The sequence below is a fragment of the Calypte anna genome, chromosome 11, assembly GCF_003957555.1.
Source record: "Calypte anna isolate BGI_N300 chromosome 11, bCalAnn1_v1.p, whole genome shotgun sequence".
NCBI classification, from domain to species: domain Eukaryota; kingdom Metazoa; phylum Chordata; class Aves; order Apodiformes; family Trochilidae; genus Calypte; species Calypte anna.
The window spans coordinates 676,925-701,318 of NC_044257.1; the positions used below are offsets into that span (position 1 = coordinate 676,925).

The window sequence follows — 24,394 nt, forward strand, 5'->3', positions numbered from 1 at the left end:
TTTTTTAATATATAAATACAGAAAGGTTTCCCGCAGGGGCACGGCCACCAGCAGGGGAGGTCTCACCAATGAAAACGCACCCGCCGCACGGGGAGGGGACAGGGACGGGCTGGGGGGGTGGGGACGGGGGGGTCACTGCCATGAAAACATCTTGTCCATCTTGGCACCTCCAGCAAAGCCACCCCTATGGCTGGGGAGGCCAGGGGGGGCTGTCAGAGCCCTTCCCCATACCCTCCGGGCAAGGGTTCGACTCCAAGGCAATGGAAAGAAGAAGGGGGTGGGGATGGGGTTTTGGCAAGGGATTGGGGGGGCGGCGGGAGGGGGGGGGCGGCGGGGATGCTGCGGCTCTCCAGTCTCTGAGTGGTTATAGCTGAGTTAAAGAGTGACCAGTCTGTAAACATCACCAGGGCAGGGAAGCTCAAACCGAAGAACACGCCAGTCAACACGAAGCTTCAGTTGTGTGGTTTGGTTTTCTTTTTTTTTTTTTTTTTTTTTCCATTTTCTGTCGGTTTTCTCTCTTTTTTTTTTTTTTTTTTTTTTTTTCCTTGTTGTAAACACTTGAAAGACAGACACCCCCCCCAACCCCCCCCCTGCAGCTCAGCAAGGGGGAGCAGCAGTGACCCAGCTCCTGGCTTGGGGCAGAGTCCCCAATCTCACAATGCCAGGGCCCTGGGAGTGGAGATCTCCAAAAGGGAGACGACAAGAGAGGAGAAAATTCCTGTTTAGTCAGTGCAAAAAAACTGAGCAGAGCCCCCGGGCAAGTCCGGGTTGGAGGTGTCAGAAGGGAAGGGGGGGTCGCCGGTGAGAAATGCCACGTGCTCCGTTTGGCCGGCTGTCCCCCGGCAGCTTTCCCCTTGGATTTGGGGAGAAAAGCCAAACATCATGGCAGGGTTTCAGTCGAGGATGTCCCTGGGGCTTCCCTGGCAGGCAGAGCTCTCCTGGTGAGCAGCGGCTGAGGAGGGGAGAGCAGGTCGCTCGGCTTTTCTCACACTGTCTTCTCCTGGATGGTTCTTTCTTTCCTTTTTTCTAACGTTTTAAATTAAAAACAAAACGAAACAAACAAAAAGAAACCCCAAACGAAAACACCCAACAACAACAACAACAAAAAAATGTCAACAAAACAAATAAAAATAATAAAATTTAAAAAAAAAAAAATAATATTCGGCGTTGTCCCAGGTGGATTCAAGTTTCTGGGTTTTATTTTTTGTTCTTCTCGAGGAATTTAAAGTCAGCCCAAAACTCCAGGTGGGGTGGGGGGGACAGGGAGAGGAGGAACAGCAGGTATAGCAAGGTGCCCTGCAAAGGCAGAGAGAGGACACCAGGTGAGGGCAGGAGCCACGGCCACCCCAACCAACCTCCATCCCACCCCTCTGGCTCAGGATTCAAACCCAGCACAGGAGAACGACCCTGGAGGAGACTCACCTTAAAGAGAAATCAGCAAGCATGCCCAGCAGGTCAATCAGAAGGATGCTCCGGGCAAGATCTGTTCACTTCAAACCATGAGTCTATACAGCTGCAGAGGGGAGAGGACGTCACCACCACCCTGACGAGCCTCAGGATGTCCCTGCCTGTCCCCCTGCCACCCCTCGCTGTGTCCCCTCGCTGTCAGCACCCGTGCAGTACCTTTTGTGATAAATGCAGAGGCAGGGCAGCCTGGCTATCGTGTCCCCCTGCAGCAGCTCCTCCAGGCAGATCACGCACTCGCCGGCGTCCTTGGTCAGCACGTCATCTGGGAGGAGAGGAGAGGGCAGTGGTGAGATTCCATCATCCCCCACGGTGTCCCCCACTTCCCAGGATGGGGGGAACCCATTGGCCACCTTCATGGAGGCAGTGGGATGGGGCAACCAAGTGGCAGGAGGCTCTGGTGGAGATTAGGGGGGGGAAGATGGGGCTGGGGTGGCTACAGTGAGCATGCTCCCTGCCCCTGGCTTCCCAAAAAAGCACCACCAAGATGGGGCTGAGCATCACACCCCCACGGGCAGTCAGTCAGGAGAGAGGATGGGAGACACAGGAGCTTGCAGAGCCATGCTCAGCCCAGTAAACCTGGAGGGGAGGGAGGCTATGACCCTTCAGGAGGACAGCCCAGGAGGACACATGTCCCTCAGAGGGCTCCTTCCAGCACAACACCAGGGTGAGCAATACGGGGAGGGGGCTGCATGACAAGGGGTCCCAAGGCAAAAGCAGTGGGGTTGAGACGTGCTGGGGGAGCAGAGCAGAGCAGAACAGGGACCATGCTGAAGCACAGCCTTCTTGGCAAGCCCAGCACAGCTGCCTGCCTGCAGCAAGCAGCTCTCCAGCCTGCCCAAGCCAGCAGGACACTGTGTCCCCTGGCAGCCTGGCCCCCGGCCCTTACCGTTGTAGGAGAGGCGAGGTTTGCTCAGACACATGATAAAGTGCATTTCCATCTCATCAGAAGCCACGGATTTGGAGCAAATGGGGCACTTGAAACCTGGAGGGAGAGCAGCAGAGAGATGAGCCCTCGGCAGAGCGGAGAAGAGTTCGTCATCCCCCATCCTGGGGAGTCCCCGAGGCCGGGGCGGGCAGGGCAGTGGCAGCCCCTCACCTGCTGCCTGCATGGTGGCACACACCCCACGCAGCCCTCCCTGGGCGCATGCTCATCCTGTGCTGCCCGCCAGCAGCCTCAGGGACAGCCACCCCAGAGGAGACAGCCACCCAGGAAAGGGACAGACACTGGTCTCAGTGCCCACAGCGCAGAGGGCACAGAGGATGTGCCAAGGCAGCGCACACGTGGCCATCAGCTGCTGCCGGGCCTTAAAGGGCGAGGAGCAGCCCAGGGCAACTGCAGGGACACATCCCCCTGCCAGGACAGCATCGTCCTTCCACGGCTGAGACAGAGAAGCTGTGAGGAAAGAGGTTTTTCTGGAGTCAGAAGCCCCAGTTGCTGCTTTTTTCCAGCTTTTTGCAGGAGCAAAGCATGTGCTTGCCACGTCACAGAATCATTTGGGTTGGAAAGGAGCTCTGAGATCATCAAGTCCAACCCTTGATCCACTCCCCCCGTGGTTCCCAGCCCATGGCACTCAGTGCCACATTCAGGCTCTTCCTAAACACCTCCAGGAATGCAAAATCCACCCCCTCCCTGGGCAGCCCATTCCTCAATGCCTACAGATGGCCCAGGGAGCAGGGGTACCCCCACAGGCTGAGGTAACCTTGGTCCTGCCTTGTCACCTGGACCTGCCTGGTGACCTGGGCTCTTGGGTGAAGCTGCCCACCATGTCCAGACCCGTTCTGCATCCTTGCCTGAGGATGAGGATGGGGTCTGGCTGGTGCTGGCACCAGTGCCCCTGCCCACTCAGACCACCACGGCGTTGCCCCCAGCACCATGGAGCAAGGCTGCCCTGAACCCGGGTTTCCAACCCCCCAAATCCTGGAACCAAATCCCCCAGCAGCCCTGCAGGTCACCTGCCTGGGACTCCCTGCCCTCCCACTGCAGCCAGCTCGAGGCTGTGCAGTTTGTCACCTCCCGGCAGAGCCAAACACGTGCATGCCACCACAGTCACCATGGGTTTGCACCAGAATATCCAGCAGTTCCCTGCCTGCAGAGAGGGAGAGGGTAATTTAAGGACCTGTCTTCCAGAAACAGATCAGGTTTGACTGCAGTGCTGCTTAAGAGCTTTCTTCATATATATGCAAAGGCTGCTCAGGAAAGGAAGAAGAAGAAAAGGGACACAGGCAAATTATCTGAGGATGAATCAGGTTTTTTGTTGCCACCACACGGATGTGGTGAGGGCATGTTTTTGCTTCTTGGAAGGGAGAAAGTGCTGGTGGCTTGGCAGCACAGACCTCTACCATGCAACCAGCATGGGTAGCTGCTCTTGGCATCTGAGTACCCTCCCATGACCAGCGGTGATAAACACGGATCACTTCCCAGCTCCTTGGATGAAAGCCCAGCACAGGGATGTCAACCCTCACCCCTCCAGAGGGTGTTTATTTCCCAGGAAAGCACTGTAAGTATGAACGTCACAGATGACAGGGGACTTGGCTCTCTAGGGACCTGCTCAAACCAGGAGCCCTCAAGCTCAGGGACCCCTCCCACGGTGCCAGCCTGGCCTGCAGCATCCAGGGATAACATTGGGATATCCACAGGGATAACACTGCTGCCCCAGCCAGACTGAGCCATGAGGTCTGCACTGCCAGCCCAGCCCTGTTGGCACCAAGTCTTGGCCCAAAGGGCAGTGCTGGCAGCTGGAGCCTCATGGGCAGCAGCACCCATCTGCCTTCTCCTCTCCAGTCTAATTTTACTCCAGACCAATTTGTACCTCATGGCAGAGGTGCCCATTAGCTGAAAGAGTTACTTTTCTTAAAATTCCTCCCGTGTTACCCGTCTGGTGTATTTATAGAGCAGGCTCGGGTGGCCTCCCAGCTTGTCTCCTGCAAGACCCAATAAGCTTCCCCTTGTGGGACACCTTCCCTGTCCCCCAGGCTCCCCTGGCACTGTGCCTGCCCCTGTCCCTGGCTGAACCCATCCTGCTGGAGCACGGATGGGCAGGGAAGCTCTGGGGCCCCCGTTTCCAGCCAGGAGTCCCCAGCACAGGGCAGCTACCAAGGGCTCCCTTTGGAAAAGGAGTTTCAGCTGGGAGCTCAGTGTCAGGGACAAAGCATTTGCAGAGGTTCAGCACTGCCTCCCCTCCCCATGCAGCACAGACCTCGTTTTCTCCTGTTCCCCCTTTTTCTGTGCCAAGGTGTTACTTTAAACAGACCTGCCCCAGATCCGCCAGCTCAGGCAGAACGTGAAGGGATGGTACAAGGCTTGCAACCAGGGCAAAAGGAAAGGGCCCTGGGTGGGACTGGCCGGGGTGGGGTGGCAAATCAGCAGGAGCAAGGGAATGAGCAGGGACCTTTGCAGGCTCCCCTGAGCGGCTGTCGCTGTATCTCCATGCCTCTTTGTAGCTGGAGCAGCTTTAGCACAGATATAAATAGGTGGTGTGAACACCCGTCACGCTCCTCGGTGCTCCCTGTGCAGCTGCCTGGGGGACAGGGACCCCCAGCACCACCGTGGCAAGGATGTGGGGACACTTTAGGGAGGCAGGAGCCTGGGCACAAGTCCCAGCAGGTCTGTGTCCTGCTCCAGCCACAGCCACTGCCTGCCAGACGGGGCTCAGCGCGGCACACGCGCGCTTTGCGTGGCTCTGCCTTTCACAGGACGGAGGGGGAAGAACTCATAAAATGATGAAAATGCAACTGCACGGATTCCTGGGTCCCAGCAGGAGTGAGGAGTCAGGGTGGAAAGACCTCCAGGGTGGGGGAGCCACCCTGCACCCCAGCTGTCGGCACAAATAGTTGGCATTGCGAGAGCATCTGTGTTTGCACCTCTCTCCCCAGCAGGCTCAAGAGCCCCCACGAGAGGAAAGAGGAGGCAGAGAAGGGGGTCAGGCACCCTCACCCCTTCTCCAGGTGACCTTCTGGATAGAAAACCACTGAGGCCAGGGGAAGGCTGGCACCCAAGAGGAGCAGTCCCTGAGCCCAGCGTCCAGGAGCATCCTTCAGTGGGTCAGTGGAACCCACAGATGAAAGGGCCACTCCCCAGGCAGCCAGCCTCCTCCAGGGCCATGGTATTTTCCACATTCCCTGAAATCCCCATTAATTTATCCTGCCTAAGCTTCCAGCTCAAGCGACACAGAGATTACATTTTGACAGCTGCTCATGGAAAATTCAGCTCTCTCCCTCCTCCTCCTCCTCCTCCTTGAGCCCTTTGCACACTCCTCCCACATGCCAAAAAAAATACCCAAAAAAACCCTAACAAAAAACCACAACCAAACCCAACCAAAACAAACAAACAAACAAAAAAAAAAAACAGAGAGAGGAAGGGCCCAGCTATTCCTCCTGGACTGGGCCTCCCACACCAACAGGAGGCTTGGGGGATGCTCTGGGGAAAGGACTTGGACCCTTCCTCCCTTCCAAGGTGCCCAGGGTAATGCTTCTGCCTGCAGCATGGAAAACCTGCAGCTGGTACCACCCCCACAAGCAGACAGGCAGACACCAGCTCTTGCTTCAGAGCAAGTGAGGAAGGGGAAGGTGCTACTGGAAGCAGGCTGGCCTGGAAAGGCAAGTTCAGATCCATGCCTAGACCCTTGTATCTTGCAGGAGACTTTGAGAGAGCCAAGGGCTCTCAAGGCTGTGGGACACGCTCTGGCAGGTCATCTCATCTCATCTCATCTCATCTCATCTCATCTCATCTCATCATCATCATCTCTCTGATGGCTTGGTCTAGAAACCAGGAGCAAGCAGCACTGGTGCTCTCCAGGGGCTACTGCCCTTCTGAGTATTTTTAGGAAGGTTGCATGGTTAATTTTAGACAGCTAGGCAAAGCAGAGATGGGAACCTCTGAAAACCTCCACTAGGTCCTATGTGAGCTGAAAAAGCCCTGTGGTTAACCCTCGGAGTGCTGCAAACACCTCCACACAGGCTGCAAGGGCCTTCATGGTGACAGGAGGGCCAAGACGTGCTTCCAATGCATCTGTAAACACCTCAAACACAGCTGCTTCTTACTGGAATAAGAAACCCTTTTAACTTGTGTCTAGAAGTGATGCCTGCAGCAACCTGCATGGCTTGAGGAAGCTGCCAAGCACCATAGTGGGGTCAACTGCACAAGTGGAGGTGGCTGGAGGTGAGACAGCATCCCCAGAAACCATCCCTGACTGCAGGAAAAACACCATGTGCCATGTCCACATCCAGCTGCACACCCTCTGCTAGCTCAGTCCATCTCCAGAGGGACCTCTCAGAAGCTACAGTGCCACCAGGAGATGCAGCAGCATCCCAGCAGTGGGAGAGCCCAGCTCTATGCCTAGCACATGGCCAAAATGCAGGGAGCAGTCACACACCTTCCCAGAACATCCCTGTCCCTGGGAGACATCCTAGCACCAAGGAACTCAGGGGTCAGCCCCAGGCTGCCTGATGGCCACGGGAGCCCTGGCAAGTTCAGCTGCACAGCCCATTGCTGTGTCTCCAGACAGCATCCTGGGCCTCTGGCCAAAGGGAGCTGCCTTACACCAGGTGAGGATGCAGCTGAGCACAACACAAACACAGGGAATATCTGGTCCAAGGACACAGCTGAAGCACAGTCCTGGTGCCTCCCCTTAGCTGAGCAAACCCTGAGCACCCCATCTCCTCCCACACAGCTCTCCTGACATCACCAGCTGGACCAGCACCAGCTGGATGCTGGAAGAGAGGGGTCATCTGTAAAAAAAGCACACCAGTGGGGACTGACTTGGAGGGCAAGACCAACCAAGCACATATGTGGGCCCAGTCCATCAGCCTGAAGTACAAACACATGAGGTTGAGTCAGGAGAAAGTCCTCCACTTCCCTTACCCCTTGTGAGCTCCACTACAGCACATCCTGGAAAATAAATTCCTGACTGGCTTAGAGCAGCCTCGTTGTTTGCAAGTGATGGGCAGAGGACAGCACGCTGGAGGGGGCACACAGGGTGCATCTCCAGCACTTGGGCAGGGAGCTGAGGACCTCCAGGGGTGTCCTAAGAGCACCACTCCCCATGGCAATGATGCTTTTCTGGCCTCTGAGCAACCCAGTCAGCAATGCCACCTCTACACCAGGACCAGGAGGTGGCTCACAGCTGCACCCAGGACCCATCCCCCAGCCAGCAAAATGCTGCATTAAGTGCCTGGAGGTGGGAAGCCCCAGCAGGATCAGGTCCCAACCCACTTCCTTTTGCAGAAGGAAAGAGCATCAGCTGCACTAGCAGATACAGAAACCCTGGTCTGACACAGCCCTGCTGCCCCATCAGGACACAAGGCACAGGAGCTTGGCTCTTGTGCAGCACGAGGACTGACCTGAGTGGGGACACAAAGGCAGAAAGGAGAAAAGGACTGAAGTGGCCCCATTTAAAGGTGATAGTAGAGTCCTTCCTACCAATTTGGGGTGGAAACAAGACATCCCATCTTGCCAGGGGTGGAAGAGAGGCAGGGCTGGGGCACTCGAGCAGCTGGGATGTCCCTGGATGGCAACACTTGGAGAGAAACCCAATGGTGCAGGCTGCTGCCTCAACCAAGGGACAGCCCTGCTCCATCCCAAGCACCCCAAAAAGAAGCCACTGAGATGCAATGTCTAAGCAGAGCTGTGCCTGGTTCACTGGAGCTCCTGGCAAGCCCCTGCACTCCAGATTTTTGCTGTTGGGTTGGCCACACACCAGCCAAAGGGGACAGGGATGTGCCATGGATCCCACAAAGCTGGCCAAAGCTGTAACACTCAGTGGGTTTATGGGGTCACCTTTGCCTGTTCCCACCCCACTCAGCCCACAGAGAGGTGATGCAGCACCAAGGAAATGGCATTGGTGCAACATGGGGAAGGGACCAGAGCCACTGGGATGCAGGAGGAGTTGGGTAGCTTCGTGTCATGGCACCCAGGGCTGGCTTGCTGCAAGCTGAGAGGCAGAGATGGTTTTGGTTTGTTTTAGGTTTTTTTGCCAGCTGGCTTCTTCAGGGGGTGGTGGGGGAGGATAGGAAGAAGCAGAACAGATTGCAGTACTGGCTCTGAGGGAAGTCAGAGAGTTGGGAAGGGGCAGATGTGAGAGAGGGAGCCCCACAAGGACATTTGCTCCAGAGCCCCCAGATCCATCAAGCCTCAGCAGACAGACACACCAAAGCCTGGCTATATGGTCAGAGGATGTCCAGAGCTGCCCTCCTTGAGCAGACATCCTCATGGAAGATGTGCAAACAGCTTCTGAACCCCAGGCATCCACCCTGCCTGAGTATTGCCCCTTTCCTGGCTAACACTGCAATTCCTGAACTAAAGTACTAAAGACAAAGCACCTCCCTCTTCCAGCCTGGGCTCTGCTGCAGGATCAGTTCCCCCAGACCTGGATAAGAAAAGGCAACCTCCTGGGGTCACCCTGCTTCCCAGCTAGTCCTAGTTTGCTGCTGAAACCCTGCCCCAGCTGCTGGGAATAGGCTTCATAAGGAAGAGCATGAAGCCCAAAGCTAATTTTAGCATCCTGAAGAACTGCAAATTTAAACAGAGGGGTCCTGGGCAACAGCCCAGCAAAGGCATTACCACTTCTGACTCCAGCCCTTGGGCTGCAGGGATTGAGTTTATCAGGTTACAAGGACATTTAGGGCTCCTGCTAATCACAGAACCATCCTAGGACCATCTCACTGTGCAGAAGAGCTACAGGGATGCCCTGAAGTTGTCTCCTCAAGCTCTCAAGGGATGCTTGGGTTTCAAATTCACTGCCCAGAGAGGGAAAGGATCCTGCAGGTTCACCTGGGAATTTCCAAAGAGTTTGCCTGCATTTTTCCTCCCAAATACTTCTCATGCCAAGAAAGAAGATAAGCACAAGACGCGGGGAAGCAACGGGGCACCCCAGGTGCCAAAAGAGAAGAGCACAGGGGATCCCCTGTGTGGCACAGAGTGATTCAGAAATGGGAGAAGAAAGGGAGAGAGTCAGAGTTTTGAGCAGGGGTTGAGAGGGAGCATTAAAGCAGCATCAGGCAGGGCCCAGGGGGTGAGTCACTCCTGACTAAGCCATCCTCTGGTAAGGCACCCACGGAGTCCCCACTGCCAGGCTCCAGCCCCCACCAAGCTGCCAGAGGAACTCCCATTTTTGGAAAGGCAGCAAAAAGCCTGACCCAAGCCACTCCCAAACACGACCAGAGCAGATCCCATGGGGGGAAGTGGCAGCTCCCTGGCTACCTCCCTTCTGACTCCCGTGGTTTGTTTTTTTTTTCCCAAAGCAGAAATTCCTGCCTTGACCCTGCTGAGGGCTCCATCACACCTCAGCTGGTTGCTGGGAGGATGAAGGGACATTCCAGGGACACACCATGACATGTCCTGGTTTTCCAGTGCTGGCAAAGGGAGCAGAGCCCAGCACTGATCTCACTGGTGTATCCCCTCCTGCCTTTCCCATCCAGCTCCTGGGAAACCTCCTCCTCCTCCTCCTCCCTGCACATCCCACCCCAGCACCAAGCAAATGCAGCAGTCAAGGGTCTCCCACAGCATTTCTCACCCAGCCCATGGGACACCCCATTGAGGCAGCAGGAGGCTGAGGCCCCAGGGTGCACAGAAAGGACAGAGCTTTGCTTCCCAGGGTTGGGGAAGGGCAATCTTTATGTAGCAGGCAGCAAGCAGAGCACACAGAGCTACACCCACAGGTACTGCATGGCTGTGAAAGGCTTATGGCTGGTTAACACTGCTTGGTTTTTTCAGGAAGAAAGAGACACTTTTGGAAAAAAATCCTAGGGAGAAGCAAGCTCTGACCTCACCTGTTCCCAGCTCCTCGTGTGGTAGGAATAAAAGCATGGCAGAGAGCATCTCCCTGCTCCCTGGGAAGGTCTGCAGGACTTGCTACCCAGACAGCAGGAGGAGAAAAACCAGGGTGGCCAGTGACAGGACAAGAGGTAAAGGGCACAAACTGCTCAAGCAGGGTGCTCAGACTCACCCTGGCCCACTCAGCACCAGCTCAACAGAAGGCTGGCCCCAAAACTGACCTCAACCCACCCTGACTGAACCACCCTGCAGATAGCAATTTAAGCCATCTGGCTGGAGCTCCCTCCCTTCCCTCCTCATTCCCCCTGGCTACAGATGGACAGGCCTTGGATGGATGAACTGGAAGGTGGATCTGATTCCCCTGCAGCATTTCCAACAAAACACAGCTCCATCACCTTGCAGAGAGAGCTCCCAAATGCACTACTGCAATATACCCTGGCTGTAAAGAGGAATTGCAGGTTTTCCCTTGCTGGTGAAAAAGAATTCTCCAAAAAATCCCAACCCCCCAAACTGTAATATAATTGCTTGGGATGTGCAGAGCAGAGCCCCCCTGACACCCCCCTCAGGCTGCTGAGCCTTGATCAGAGGAACAGGCAGCCCTGGTGAGAGCTGAGGGGAGAACGAAGCCTTCTGAGGCAGCAACAGGCCAAGAGGCATGGAGGATGTGGAAAACCTCTTCATGCCAGCAGCCCCAGACCACCAGAAACCAAAACGCAGGGCAGGCACACGGGGCAGGGGCAGCATCACTCGGTTCTCCTGCTGCTTTCCTGCTCTCGTGTTGCAGGCAGCTGGCCTCTAAAAATACCCACTGTTGTCACGCCAGCGTGCCTGCTAGGGCCAGGAAAGAGCTCTCAGCAGTTTCAGTTCAATTCTTCACCTGTGCCACTGTGCCTCCCTTGCCAGGGCCCATCTCAGCCCCGTTTCAGTGCCTGGTAGAGGTGACAGCCTCTCAGGAACCCCAACGCACCCCAGGTCTGCTCACCAGCATCATACAGCCTGGGGAGATCCCTGCCAGCAGTGCTAAAACTACCAAAATCCAAGTATTTCCACTGCACCTTCCTGCCCTTCCACCAAGTGCCACCAGACCACTGCAGGGGCAGAAGGAGACAGGAATTTCCTGAGCTACTTCAGCCCTTGGTCCTCCTGAGCCTGACACCACAGCTGTCCCAGGGACCGACCCGCTGCTGGCACCAGAGGTGAAAGAAGAGTCACAGTGGTGTCAGCAGCTTCTCCCATGGTGAGGGCACCAGCCCTGCCACCAAGCCTGGTCCCTACCACCCCTGGTTGCCACAGACCCACCATGGAGGCCTGGGGAAGGACCAAGAGCAAGAAGAGCCAACACCAAGAGCATCTGCTCCAGAGCAGCCACATCACAAACCCAGCACCTCAGAGAGCACCAACCCTGAGCTGGCAGCACAGATCAACCAACAAGGGCCACCAACACCCTCCTCAAAGCCTGGGCTGTGCAGGATCTGCTGGAGAAGTGACCCATCCCAAGAGAAGAGCATCCCTTGTCCCCCTCCCTTCCCCTGCCCACAGCCCAGCAGGGCAGGAAACCTGCTGGCTCTGCCCATGGGAAACACTGTGCAGTGGCACCAGAAGAGGCCCCAGGCCAGCAGAGCTTCCTGCAGCTGCACCTCCCAAAAGCCTCCACCACCAGAAAGCAGAGAGCAAAAGGGTTCAGCCAAGCAGTGCCTGCAAGGGACAGCAGCAGCCCCAAGCACCCAACAGCTTTGCAATGGCACAGGTGAGGTATCTAAGGCCCAACTTTAACCAGGCTCTGTCTGAAATAAAAAAACAGGGCTGTGTGTTCAGGGAGGGGTTTATTGTACCCCACTGCACAGACAGGCCCAGAGCAGGCAGGCAAAAGACTCTGCATCACAGCATCACTCAGCTGCTCGTGTAAGTCACTCGTGAGCCCTTAAAGTTTCAGTTTTTAAGGGGAACCAGGGGACAGCCAGGTCACATTTACTGAAACCCAAACATCTGGAGTTTCAGCTTGCCAGCCTCAATGAGACAGACACACCTTGTGGTTGCCCCCCAGCTGGCCAGGGGTCCACTGGACCTGTCCCTGCAGAGGGAATTCACTCAAAGAGCTCTTTGCTGCATGTCTGATTTGTCACACAGCAGACTGCATCGCAGGCAAAAAAAGCTCTCCCACCCCTCCCCTCTCCAAAGTGGGTTTTTTTGGTTTTTTTTTTCCCTCCCTCCCTGCATTTCTCTTGAAATTAATTTTCAGCATTTAGCAGCATTTTCCCATGACTCTCCAGGGCTGCCTTGGCCAGGTGCCAGCCCTGGTACTGCTCCTCCACCAAAGATGTCTGCATCCATCTGATTGATCCTCCAGCCAGCCAACGAGAGAAGGGAGGAGAGGAGCCCTAACAGCACACTAATAAATAAGAGAAGCCTTTATGCTTATTCCAGCCACCCGAACAAACATTTCAGCAAAACAAACCAGCATGGGATAAACTTACGTCACGGGCCAGCAAGACAATCCTGGCTGGGAAGTGGGTCAGCCCAGGGAGCACAGGAGCATCATCCTCAGCATCTCTGAAGCACACAGAGGGGGGAGAGGGCACCCAGCTCCCCTGCACGGATTTACACACAGGTTTAGAGAGGAGTGAGCACAGTGAGCAGAACCAGCAACCAGGGTTTGGCTCCAGGGCAGGGGGACCCAGAGGTTTTGGAAGGGCAGTAGAGCAGCTAACAGGGCAGTGAGGTCTGTGCTAGCTCTGGGTGCAGAGGCTGAACAGAACCACTGCTGCTGCTGCTGGCTTCTCACGCACAACACCAACGTTGACACACTTAGGCTGCAGGGCTGCTATGAATTAAAGCTGCCTTCCAGTCTCCCATCTTCTGGTGCTTCAGGATTCCAGGGTAGTGCTGCCTCTTCCCCCAGCTCCGGGTGTATGATGTCTGTGGGTGTATGATGTCTGTCCTGCAGCCAGCTTGGAGAAGGCAGAAGCAGAAGGGCAATCCCTCCAGCACCAGAGAGTCCAACAGCTGAATATCTTTTAGCCTGGGGAATCATCAGGACCATTCCCACACCGCTTCCCAAATAACCCACAGGCCTGGCAATGCTGCAGATCCCCAGCCTGCCTGCCAGGCAGTCCCCAGCACCAAACCACCAAAAAGATGGTTTGAACGCAGTCCCCTTTGGAAGGGGCAAAAGAAGAGATTCACAATGGCCTCTTCCAGCTGACCTTGGGGTGCCCTTCCCCTGGTTAGCTCTGGGAGCAAGGGGAGGGAAACATTTGTGATAGCTGCACGTTGAAAAAGTTGGTGGCAGGTAAGGCAGGCCTGGAAGTGAACTCCCTCCAGCAGCTCACTGACTCACCAGCTAGGATGAAACTTCCTGGTCTTGGTGTAGAGATTGCCATGGCAGGAGAAGCTGGAGAATGAGGATCACCAAGCACTGGAAAAGCTCAGGACTTGAAGGTGTTGGAGCACAGCAAGGCTACACCACAGACATGCCTCTTCCCAAGCTGGGCAGAGGTCAGTGTAGGTTTTCACACATACCTTCAGCTCAGAACAAGCAATCCCTGCTCCCCATCCTTTATTCCAGGGCCAGATCAAAAAGTGCTTCCAGCTTCTTTCACTCTCTAACCCTGTCTGGACAGGGACCCAGCCCAGCAGCCCTGGCTCCCATCTCTGGAATAGATATCTATATCTATATCTATATCTATCTATCTATATAGATATATATACGTAATAGAAAGCCTCCTCCAGGCTGGGCCCTCCTGCTCTGGGTGAGGAGCTCCTGCAACAGCTCACGTGGCAAAGGAGACCTCCCAACCCACCTTGCTGCTGTCAGCATCCAGGACAAACTGCTTGTCTTGCTGGTGTATGGAAAGCCTGTGACATTCCTGGTGGCTCCACCCAGGATAAGCTAGGCATTTCCCTGGCCTAGCCAGCAGACAGGGAGATATGGATTTATTAGAGTTTCAAGCACTGAGGGGCTTTGGGTGATGAGGGGGATTTCCAGATAAACTTTAAGCCACTTACAGCCTCTACAAACTCCCTGAGATCCTCTGATGGAGATGAGTAACAGGAGCAATACTAAGAGAATCACAGAAAGCTGGAGACATGTGGCATTAAATCACATGTCTCCTTTTTCTCCCTTCTTCCTTCCAAGGCCTTGGCTTTGCTGAGAAGACCTAATGATCATAGAGATACGGGGACAGGGTCAAGTGCACCAAACAAACTCCAAGCTACAAAAGCTGTTTTGTCATCTCCCACCAGCACAGGCCAGGAAGAGGATCTCAGAAACCCTGGGCAGACAGGGAAACCACAGCAGTTTCAAGTGGAGCTGGAGCAGTTGTGTTGCTCGTGGGGGTGGTGGACATGCCAGGGAAAATCCCTGTCAAGAAACAGGATCCACTTACCCAGGGAGGTGCTGTCCTTTCAGAGAGAAGGATTAGCTCCACCACAAAGGTCACAGCCCCCTCACCTCTGGAAGATGCATTTAGGCTTTGCTCTTCCCAAGGAAATCAGGAGTCTCCTCCTCTGGCTTGGAATGGCTAGAGGCCATCAGTACCCAACTGCTCCTGCTGTCCCTGCAGAGCCTGGAGAACCTGGCAGTGGGTTCTCCTTGCTGACCATCAATCATGCTGCACAGCACCCTAAAGTCAATGCTACAGCATCTGCTGGCCCTGAGGACCGCTTTGTAACCTCCCTCCATGCAGGTTTTGCAGCACAGCCCTCTTCTCTCCCTCCCAGGCTTTCTCTCTTCCTCCCCAGGCACTCCTGGCTCTTCTGCACTTCCTCAGTTGCTGAGGGGAAGGACTGATACCAGCCAGGGCAAAGAGCTCACCCTGCCCCAGCTCTCTCCTTGGAGTCCCTGCTGAAGGACCAGATGAGCCATGGAGCAGCCCGAGAGGCACACACAGTCAGCGTGGCAGATAACAGGAGCAGGAGGGCACCAAGCCTCTCTGTGTGCTCCTCTTATCACAGACACACCACCAATGACTGCACCTTATCACCAGTGTTGAGCCAAGGCTCCTCGCTGTCCCCCCAGAGAGCCCAGGTCACACTCAGAGGCTCCCAGCTCTCCCCCCAAACCCAAGCACTCCTGGAAGAGCAAGCCCACGAACACAACCTCTCCCTGCTTGCCAAGACTGACACCATCCAGGCTGTGCAGGGGCAGGAGGGGAGGGCAGGAAGGACAAGGAGCCACTCTCCAGACCTGTCAGCCACAGTCTAGGGGGGGTCCTCTCCTTGGGGGATCCTCAAGACCCCCGGCACGCATCCTCCAGAGTGGTTTCAGTGGATCCCCTCATCCCCAGCCCTGGCTCAAAGGAGCAGGGACAGTCACACTCAGCAATGTCAAAGCTCCTCTCCATTTACTGAAGTGCTGCTGTTTCAGCACTTTCCAGGGGCTAATGGAGTGGCTCAGCACCACGGGAGCTGTGGGTCGATGGGGAGGGAAGGGTGGAAGAAGCAAGGAGCTCCCGACTGCCCTGCCTGGAGGTTAACCAGCTGCAATGGGAAGATTAGCAGGAATTTTTGCAGTCTGACTTCCCTTTCCCCCCCTTTGGTCTCCAAACCCTCCATTAACCTCTCCCACTAAGAATGCAGAAGTTTAATGAGCTCCGACAAGTTTTTTAAGCATCCTCTGCTCCTTTTTGCTATTAATTATCAAGGAGGGAGAATCACCACTGGGAGAGGCTTCTGCCCAGGCTGAACACTTCTCCCTGCTGCCTGCGCATGCTTCCAGCACAGCTCAAACGCTCCCAGAGGGCCCCAAAAGAGGCACCAGAGAAACCCAGTTCTCACAGCACTTCCCACAGCTCGTGCTGCAGTCTTCCAAGGGCACCAGGTTTAACTTAGCAATCCCAGTAACCCACGTGGGCGGCTGGAAAAAGCTTACCCCATTTTGAAGCTGCTTTATTTTTACAAACGGGGGTTTTTACCCTCAATTGAGTTGCAGTTTAGGAGCCATCACTTGGTGTGACAGATACTCTCTGACTGACCACCTCCACCTACAGAGTAGCTACAGGGTATTTCTGTAACAAACCCCTCCTGGGCAGCACCCAGCCACACAGAGGCTTGCAGAATGCCTGGAAGGATGCTGCACCTTTTGTTTCCTTCTGTGCTTCAAAAGCAGAGGAGCTGCACAGCTGCAAGGTCAAAGAGCAAGAAAGTTTGCAGAAGTCTCAGCCAGCCAGCCCTCTCCATCTGCCAGGGAGAGCCCCACACACCCAGCTGACCTGAATCAATAGGAACCAGGCCTGGGTGTTCTGCCCCTGAGGATGCAATGCAAGACACACAGTTTTGATCTGAGAGGTGCAGCAGCACCTCTGGGTAAAAGAGAACTGGGGTAAAAGACTGGGTAAAAGAGACTGGGACTGGGTAAAAGAGAAAAATGCCAAGGTGGAAGGAGGAAAACGGGCCCTATGATCCACACTTTGCCCTTTGTTCTTGGCCACTGCTTCGGTTTCAAGCCTTCCTGAACATGAGGCATTGTTCCAAAGTGTATTGCAAAATTCCCAAACCACGTCATGCATGGAGAGCACTCAGAGCATTTGCAAGGGGGCCGGGTGGGAGAGAAATCCCAGACTATTCCAGGAAATGTGAGGAGACATCCCTGAAATGACTTCCCCTCCAGCCAGGAGGGAAAGGGAGGACCTCCCACCTCACTCCCTGTACCTAGCCAAAACTAGGTCAGTGACACAGCCCAGCTCGCAGCCAGAGCTCCTCTCCAGACACCAGGACACAGGGGAAGGATCCAGCTGGGAGGGTGAGGATGGTGGCAACCTTGCCCCCTCCCTGGCCTGATAGGTTTCCTGCCAGAGAGCCCAGCCTGCTCCCCAGCCCTGGTGAAGAGGCAGGCAGTTCCTCCTCGGCTTCCTCCCCGGCACCAACACGGTGCCAGCTGGCTTGAATGAGAAAACTCATTTCGGCCTCTCCCTGGCTCTTCATCAGACAAAACAAAGGAGAAATATTCCCACACCTCACTTTCAAAGTCTTCCTCTACCCCTTCTACAGTTCCTCGTGCATGGGAACCCCTGTACCTGACTGGCATCCTCCAAACACCTTCAGAAGAGGCCCAGGCAGCTCACCCTGCTCTTCAAAACCAAGGGCTCACACTACAGCACCCTCAGACCACTTTCTCCCAAGCTGATATGGGGGTGAGGGGGGTGCCACATCCACTGCTTTGCACCCCAGAGCCAAACAACCCCCCCTTTCCCCGGGAAGTCTCCTCCTTCCCGAGCTCCTTTCCTCCCTTGACCTTGACACAGATGCTGCCCCCGGTGCTCACCCACCAACCCAGAGGAGGGATGGGGGTTCTTCCTTCAGGCTTAGCACAAGGAAGGTTGACCAGCTGCCCCCTCCCCCCCCCCACCGCGTGGCTCCCAGCGCTCCGGACCCGGGGGAAGGGAAGAAGCCTCCGGGAGAACCGGGACTCACCGCTGTGCGAGCTGAACCACCGCGGTGCGATGTGGAGGGGCAGCGCGTCGGCCAGCGAGGCCCGGGCGCCCAGGTACAGCATCCCGTCTCTATGGTGACCGCCTCCCGTCTCCTGGTAACCGTTGCCATGGGCGTACGTGGAGTCGGAGCCCGGACCTCCGCCGCCGCCGCCGCCGCCCGGGGCCCGTTCGGCCTCCCCCGCCGCCCTCGCCGCCGCCGCGTACAGCCCGAAGGGGACGGCGCCGGCCGCCGCGGGGTCCATGCCCATCCCGGCCACCGAGCTGACCGAGCGGCTGCGCAGCCCCATGGCGCCGCCGCCGCCGCCCGCTCGGTAATGGCCGAAGGGGGGCGGTCCCCCCCCTCCTCCCGGCGGCGGCACGGCGCTGTCATCCGTCGACACCCCCGGGAAGGGGCCCCGCGAACGGGCCGCCGTGCTCTGCTTGCCCCCCATGTGAGCGCCGCCGGGCCGGAGGGAGCCGAGCGACAGCCCCCCGCGGGGAACGGGGCCGCGCCGCCCCCGGGAGGCGAGAGGGGGCGGAAGGAAGCGGGGGGGCGCGGGGAGCTACGGGCGAAAACCCATCCCCGCCCCAGGCATCCTCCCCCGCCGGGCCCGCAGGGGCGAGGGCGCCCCGAGTCCGCCGCCGCCGTCACCCCGGCAGACAGAGGCCGCCGAGGGCTCCGGGGCCGCGGAGGGGGGGGGGGGGAGGAGGAGGAGGAGGAGGCGGGGGCGGGTAACGGGGCAACGGGGGAGGGAGGGAGGGAAAGGGTAATGGGGGGGGGGGGGGAAAGGGAGAGGGGAGGGGGCGCCGGCTCGGTCGCTCCGCCCGCCTCGCTCCTGCCCGGGGCGCGGCCGGCAGCCGGGCGACGATCAGCTGCGGCCCATGGGACGGCGGGGGGCGGCGGGGGCGGCGCGCCCCGCTCCGCTCCGCTGCGATGCGCCGGGCACGGCCTCGCTGCCGGCCGCCGCCAGCCGCCTGGGTGCTCGGCGCCGCGCCGGAGACAATAGAGGCCGGCAGCACGCATGCTCCCGCCCCCGGCCCCCCCGGCCCGCCGCCCTTAACCCATGCGCTGCTGCCGATCGCCGCTGTTCCCCGGGCCTGCGCTCGGCCTCACGGCCCCGCGGGTGACCGAGCCGCCGCCGCTCCTGGGTCGCTGCCCTGCGGAGCGCGGGCCTCGACCCCCTCCCTCCGCCCTCACCGCTTCCCCCTCAAACACACAGACACCATGAGGGCCTGCAGCGGGGCCGCGACGGCCCGGAGGTCACTGCAGGGAAGCCCCGCGGGGGAAGGCGGGCCCGGGCGTGCCGCGCTTTGCCGGTCAGGCCGCTTGGGGTCCTGGGGACACTGTGGTCCCGGTACACCGGGATGGTACCGGCACACCGGGATGGGTCCCGGTGAGGGGGGGTGTAGGGTTCGGACTACATTTCCCAGGCGCCTCCGCGCGGTGCCATCGCAAGCCGCCTCCCCTCCTGCGGGCTCCGCGCAGGCGCAGTGGGGCTGGCGGGGCGGTACAAGATGGCGGCGCGCTGGAGCAGCGAGAATGTGGTGGTGGAGTTCCGAGACGCACAGGTCTGGGGGAGCGTGGCCGAGGGGCTGCCCCTCTCACCGGCCCGCGGGGAGCCGCCCCGGGCCGCGTCTTCCCGTGAGGAACGGGAGGAGGGCACGGGCCGGGCGGACTGGGAGGCCCCGGCGGGGCCTTTGGCAGCTGTGGAGGGGGCTGAGGCGGAGTCGGCACCGTTTGTGCAGAGATGATGCCTTGATCGCTTTATTTCTAATCTTAATTAGATCTAGGTTGTGTTTTTTGGTTGTTTTTTGGGCTTTTGTGGTTTTCTTTGTTTTGCTTGTTTGTTTTTTGCCTGTATTTGCAGGCCTAATAGGAGCTTGTGATGCTTCTTGCACATTTAATCTCTCAGCCCATTACAGCTGCTTTCTCAGCTCTTGAGTCCTGCTCAGTTAGCAGGGAAAATGGGTTAGTTTTTTTTCTTTTATAAATAGCAGACAGGTCAGGTTTTGTTCGTCAAGGCACTGTTTACAGGAGAATTCCCCTCAGAGTTTGCTTATCTGTTTGTTCAGAAGGTGGGGAGGGGTTTAAGGTGTTGGCATTTGCTTAGCAGACGTGGGTGTGGTGGGTGAGCTGTGAGCTGCTCCAGCAGAAAAGTTAAAAAATAAATTCTGGAAACTCTTATCTCATTTGTCCTCTCATCCTGGAGCACTGTCAGGGGCAAACAGGGACACTGAGTCCTGTGCACTACATCTAGCCTGCCCTTTGTGAACTCACACCCCTCTTACACCTCAGAAGCTTTGTATTGGTTGTGTTTTCCTTCTGGAAGAAGTGTTAAAGCAGTTTTCTCTGCTGCTGAAGGTGTGGGAGGCAGGTAATGAGGTGGGGACATCTCCCTGGATCAATTGCATCTGGTCCTGGAGGTGTGCAGCTTCCTGATTTGATTTGATTTGATAATGAGTGGTGTGTGGGAGTGGGGAGAGCAGGTGTTCCCATCCCCTTCTGCAGTGGTTGGTTCGAGTCTGGTGGTTGTGGAGGCAAACACCTTACCAGAGAGGTTAACCACAGGTATTCCAGTCGTTTCAGTTTTCCCTGGTGTGAGCTCTCTCACCCCATTCTGACCTGCCTGCTCTTGTATGAAACCCAAAGTTTTCGGTGACTGGAGCTGCTTGGTTACTGCTCCAAGCTAAACTCGTTTATCTATTTCTGCCTGAGCTTTTGGGGGGATTTTTTTAGGAGTCTGTGCAAACGTATGGGCACGTGGGATAGCCAGGCTTCAGGAACTGAAGCACCTTGGTTGTAATCATCCTGTCCTGGGCTTGTAGGCCACACAGTCTTCAAAATCCTTCCTCCAAACCCAATTTAAGTGGAGATCAGAGTCAGCAGAGTGGGCAGCTGTTGCATTTACAGCCCATACATGGCTACACACACTGCAGTTGTCTTTGTTCACTGTGCTAGACTCTTGGGCAAACACCAAGGCACCCACCCTGCACCACTCCAGAAAACCTCTGGGTAGTTTTGGGGCCAGTATTGCCTACAAGCAATTTTATTTCTGTACCAGCTCTTGGAGGTGGCAGTGCTGTATTTTATTATTTAAACATGACCCCCAGGCTCCTGTCAGGCTGTGGTATCAAAAAGGGAGTAAAAGTTGCCACGTCCCTTGGTGAAATAGTACCATTTGTAGCAGCTGGGCATGTGGTGGGGAGTTAGCTACCCAGGGTCTTTCCTGCTAGGAGTTTGCAGCTCTGGAAAACCAGGATAGCTTTGGTAACTGAGGTTGGTCTGTTGCTTTTCAGCTGAAGGGAATGAGTATTCAGAACTAGTAAAAGATGAGACATGAAAAGGGATTTTGCTTGGCTTGCCTAGCAGGAAACAAATGAAATGCCCAAGATGTTTGAAGTGTGAGAAGATGCTGGCAGGGCTGTGGGCTCAGAGCTGGGCAGCAGCTCCTGCTGTGCTTTTTCACATCCACAGCAGTTCTTGCTGTCCTGAGTGTTGTTTCAGGTTGGCAGCTCCTTTCAGGTTCATTTTCAACTCTCCACTTCAGGAAGGCTGTGCTGTGAAGACTGATCCATCAGTACACCATGCACACTAGGTGACAGCTCCTTGGTCTCTTTCCTGGTGCCCAGATAACCCTGCGAAGTTGCAGGGAACTGTTTCTTGCCATAAAATGACTTATTTTGTGACCCAGCAGAGCAGCAGCCTGCCACGTGAAGCCTTTTACTTCCTTTGGATCACTCATGATGTTTTATGATGTTTGGTGCCTGGAAAAAGGGTTTACCAGTGCTCATTATTAAAAAGAGTTTTTAAGGGTTTATGAGATCCTGGTGCCAGCACCAGAAAAAAAAAAACCCAAAACAACTCCTATGAAATTATCAGTCACTTTAAAGGTTTTTTTTTTTCTATTTTGAGCAAAACTGGCCACTGCTGTGTATAATAATGTCATTCCATCAGCTCATCATCACCAGAGAAAGTTCTGGTTCCAGTAATCACTTCAGTGATCCCCAAATAGTTCCTCACAAGGGAACTATTTGTTACCCAGGAAAACTCCCTTCTCCTGCTTGCTTTTTAGTAACCCCCTGTTGCTTTGCAAGGTGCTGTGAAAATCTAGGAAGCTGGAATTGTTTCTTTACCATTTAGAGATTTTAAAACTGGCTTCTTACTTCCAGCATTAGTTCTAGGACTAGGAAAGCCTGGTTAGAAGGTTTGTTATACCTAGGAAAGAGGAATAAAAGCAGGTGATTCCTGGAGCAAAAAAAAAGTGATGGAATTCATCTTGGTTGGGGTGTGGATGCAGCCCTGGGGTTCTCTCATGCTGCTGAAACACTGCAGGCATTTGTAGCTCTTTCCCACATGGACTCTGAGGCTCTAGTGAAGAATGAACTCATGATGGTGGGTTTTTTCCCCCTGGGTTGACAAAACCTGGGGTTTTGTGGTGGTTCTGCCCCTGTAAAACCTGACTGAAACGAGGTGGGGTTGTCTGTGATGCTTTTAGCTGTGGCACATCCTTAAGTCTTGTTACATCCCCACTGAGAGTATTTAGCAGAATCCTAAACAGCAGCAGAGACATCCTGAGCTTTCAGAGGGGGAGCTTGGAAGGTGACAGCCATCAGTTTGCAGAATATGGGACAGGTTCTGGTTCTGTACCACGAATGCTAAAAAACTGTCTTGAAATCCTCTGTGTGTGTGGGCAGAACTGTTCAGTTTTCCAAGTAGAACTTTCCTTTATTCTTGTGGCAGCTGAACAAGGTGTTCATCCCATCCCATTCAGAATGCAAAGAGGGGAAGGCAGTGTTCAAATAGCTGTGGGGTTTTGTTTGGGTTTTTTTGGTTTTTTGTTCCTCCTTAAGGCATGTAAGTTGTCTCAGCCCTTTTTACAAGCAATGCCATAGTAAATTCTGATGCCTCTCAGGCATCTCTCGTTTTGGGAGATCAGCCATACACAAGTGGCTGCACTTCTGTCTCCCAGTGCATATGTCATTAAATCTTTCCTAGCAATGGAAGAGAGGCAGAGACTGAGAAAGCTCCTGAGCAGGGGCTGATTAATACGGATTATTAGAGATTGCTGATTGAAAGGCTGCAGCTGTGATTGCTGTAGCAGGGAGAGGGAAGCAAGCTCTCAGTGCTTGTAATGATGTCTGCCAGGTCTTCAGTTTACACTCACAAAGATGTTTTCTGTCTGCTCATCTGCACCCCAAAAATCAACCACTGCACCCCATCACCTGGGTGTTCTTCATGGGGACGCTGCTTCCACCCCCCCTCCCAGCTGTCATCCCTGACTCTAACCATCGTGGTTTATACCTTGATGAGCTGGCACGTTTTCCTGAACTCCTCCCCGGGGCTGTGTGTCTGATGGAGCAGCTGAGCTGACAGATGAAACTGAGTTTTGTTCTCTGTTTCTCCTTCTCAGGCGACTGCGATGTCTGTGGATTGCCTAGGACAGCGCGCGGTGCTCTCGGGGTGAGTGTGACACTCCCTGTTAGAAGTTATGTGACAGTCCCTTCCACAAGCCACGTCAGCAACCTTCAGGCTGATGACCTCGATTGAAGGGCTGATGGATTGTTTCAGAAAGGTGCAGCAGAATTCTCTTCCAGGCTCGATGGAAAGGATTCTGGGGCCCTTTCCAGTGGGAAACGGAATGGGAACAGCACAATCAAATCCTGTCGTGGCTTTCCTGTTGGGAGCTTACCCACTTGTGGGAGGTGGAGCATTGTGAAGTCCTGTTTGGTTTCTGCCTAAAACACAGATCAAGTAATTTCCTTAAGACAAAATTTACCCTAAATATTCCCCGTGGTGTATTTGGGCAGAGGAGCAGCTGGCTGCCCAGCTGCCTCTTTGCTGTACCAGCAGCTATTCTTGTCCCACCCCTGGTGACACAGTTACCACACCAACTAGAATGTTCACTTCAAATTCAGGATTGTGTGGATTCAGCTGACTTTTAGGCAGTCTTAGAAGTGGGTCCTTTGTTACAACTTGGAGCCCTGCTTGCTTCAACATAAACCCTTAGTCTGGCACCCCTGCACAGGAATCACCAGCTCAGCGCCTGCTTTGCATTGAATTTGATGCCTCTGCCTCCTTACACCTGCACAGTTTCACTGCTTGCTTATCTGGGGAGCTGGGGATGGCCTGCCTGCAGGTCAGCATCAGGTCCATGGCTTTTCAGGCTTCTCCTGCATGCTCAGCAACACTGTGGGATTTATTTCCTGTATTTTAAAGCTGTGTGAGGTTCTCGGAGGCTTCAGCACCCTTCACCCTTCAGAGCACACAGCTCTGAGGGTTTTGGTCTGGAAGGACAGCCAGGATGTTCTTTGTGTTCCTCCTCTTGGGAAGATTCCCGGTGCTCAGAGCACTTTAATGCTTGCTCCCCAGCTGGTGTAGGTGATGCTGGTGTGGTTAATTATATATGGTCTGATACATTTTGGTGCTGGGCTTCCATTAGAGCTCAGCTGGCTCCCCATTATTTTGGGGCTGTTTGTTGTGCTTGGAAGATGAATCACACCGGAGGGGATGATACCTTGCCTGGCTTTCTGAGGAGCCAGCAGGATGGATGAACTCAGGTTTAGCACTGTGCAACTGGATCTCTGCAGCACGTGGGCTCAGCTCACATCAGGATGATAAACAGATGGACACAGAGCTCTGTCCACCCATGTGAATAACCTGCTGTGGCTGAGCTAGCTCTCTGCAGGTGTCTACAGCACCAGGTTCCCCAGACAGTGCAGTGTGGAGACATGCAGCCAGGTAGAACCA

At 55.4% G+C, this 24,394-nt stretch overlaps 2 protein-coding genes across 2 annotated transcripts in view; one reads left to right on the top strand and one right to left on the bottom strand.

Annotated features, from left to right (window-relative positions):
- ZNRF1 (zinc and ring finger 1) lies at positions 1-18,275 on the bottom strand. Its single transcript, XM_030457980.1, has 5 exons — positions 17,648-18,275; positions 2,354-2,449; positions 1,624-1,729; positions 1,423-1,513; positions 1-1,296 (listed from the first exon to the last, which is right to left on the bottom strand). The coding sequence occupies exons 1-4, from the start codon at positions 18,096-18,098 to the stop codon at positions 1,456-1,458; spliced, it is 711 nt and encodes a 236-aa protein (XP_030313840.1). The 5' UTR covers positions 18,099-18,275; the 3' UTR covers positions 1-1,296; positions 1,423-1,455.
- An 865-nt stretch (positions 18,276-19,140) lies between these two features.
- Positions 19,141-24,394, top strand: part of WDR59 (WD repeat domain 59) — a 51,067-nt gene continuing 45,813 nt past the window's right edge. The window contains exons 1-2 of the mRNA XM_030457975.1: positions 19,141-19,215; positions 23,058-23,107. Coding sequence (XP_030313835.1) covers positions 19,162-19,215; positions 23,058-23,107 — 104 coding nt within the window. The 5' untranslated portion in view covers positions 19,141-19,161. The remainder of the gene's footprint in view (positions 19,216-23,057; positions 23,108-24,394) is intronic.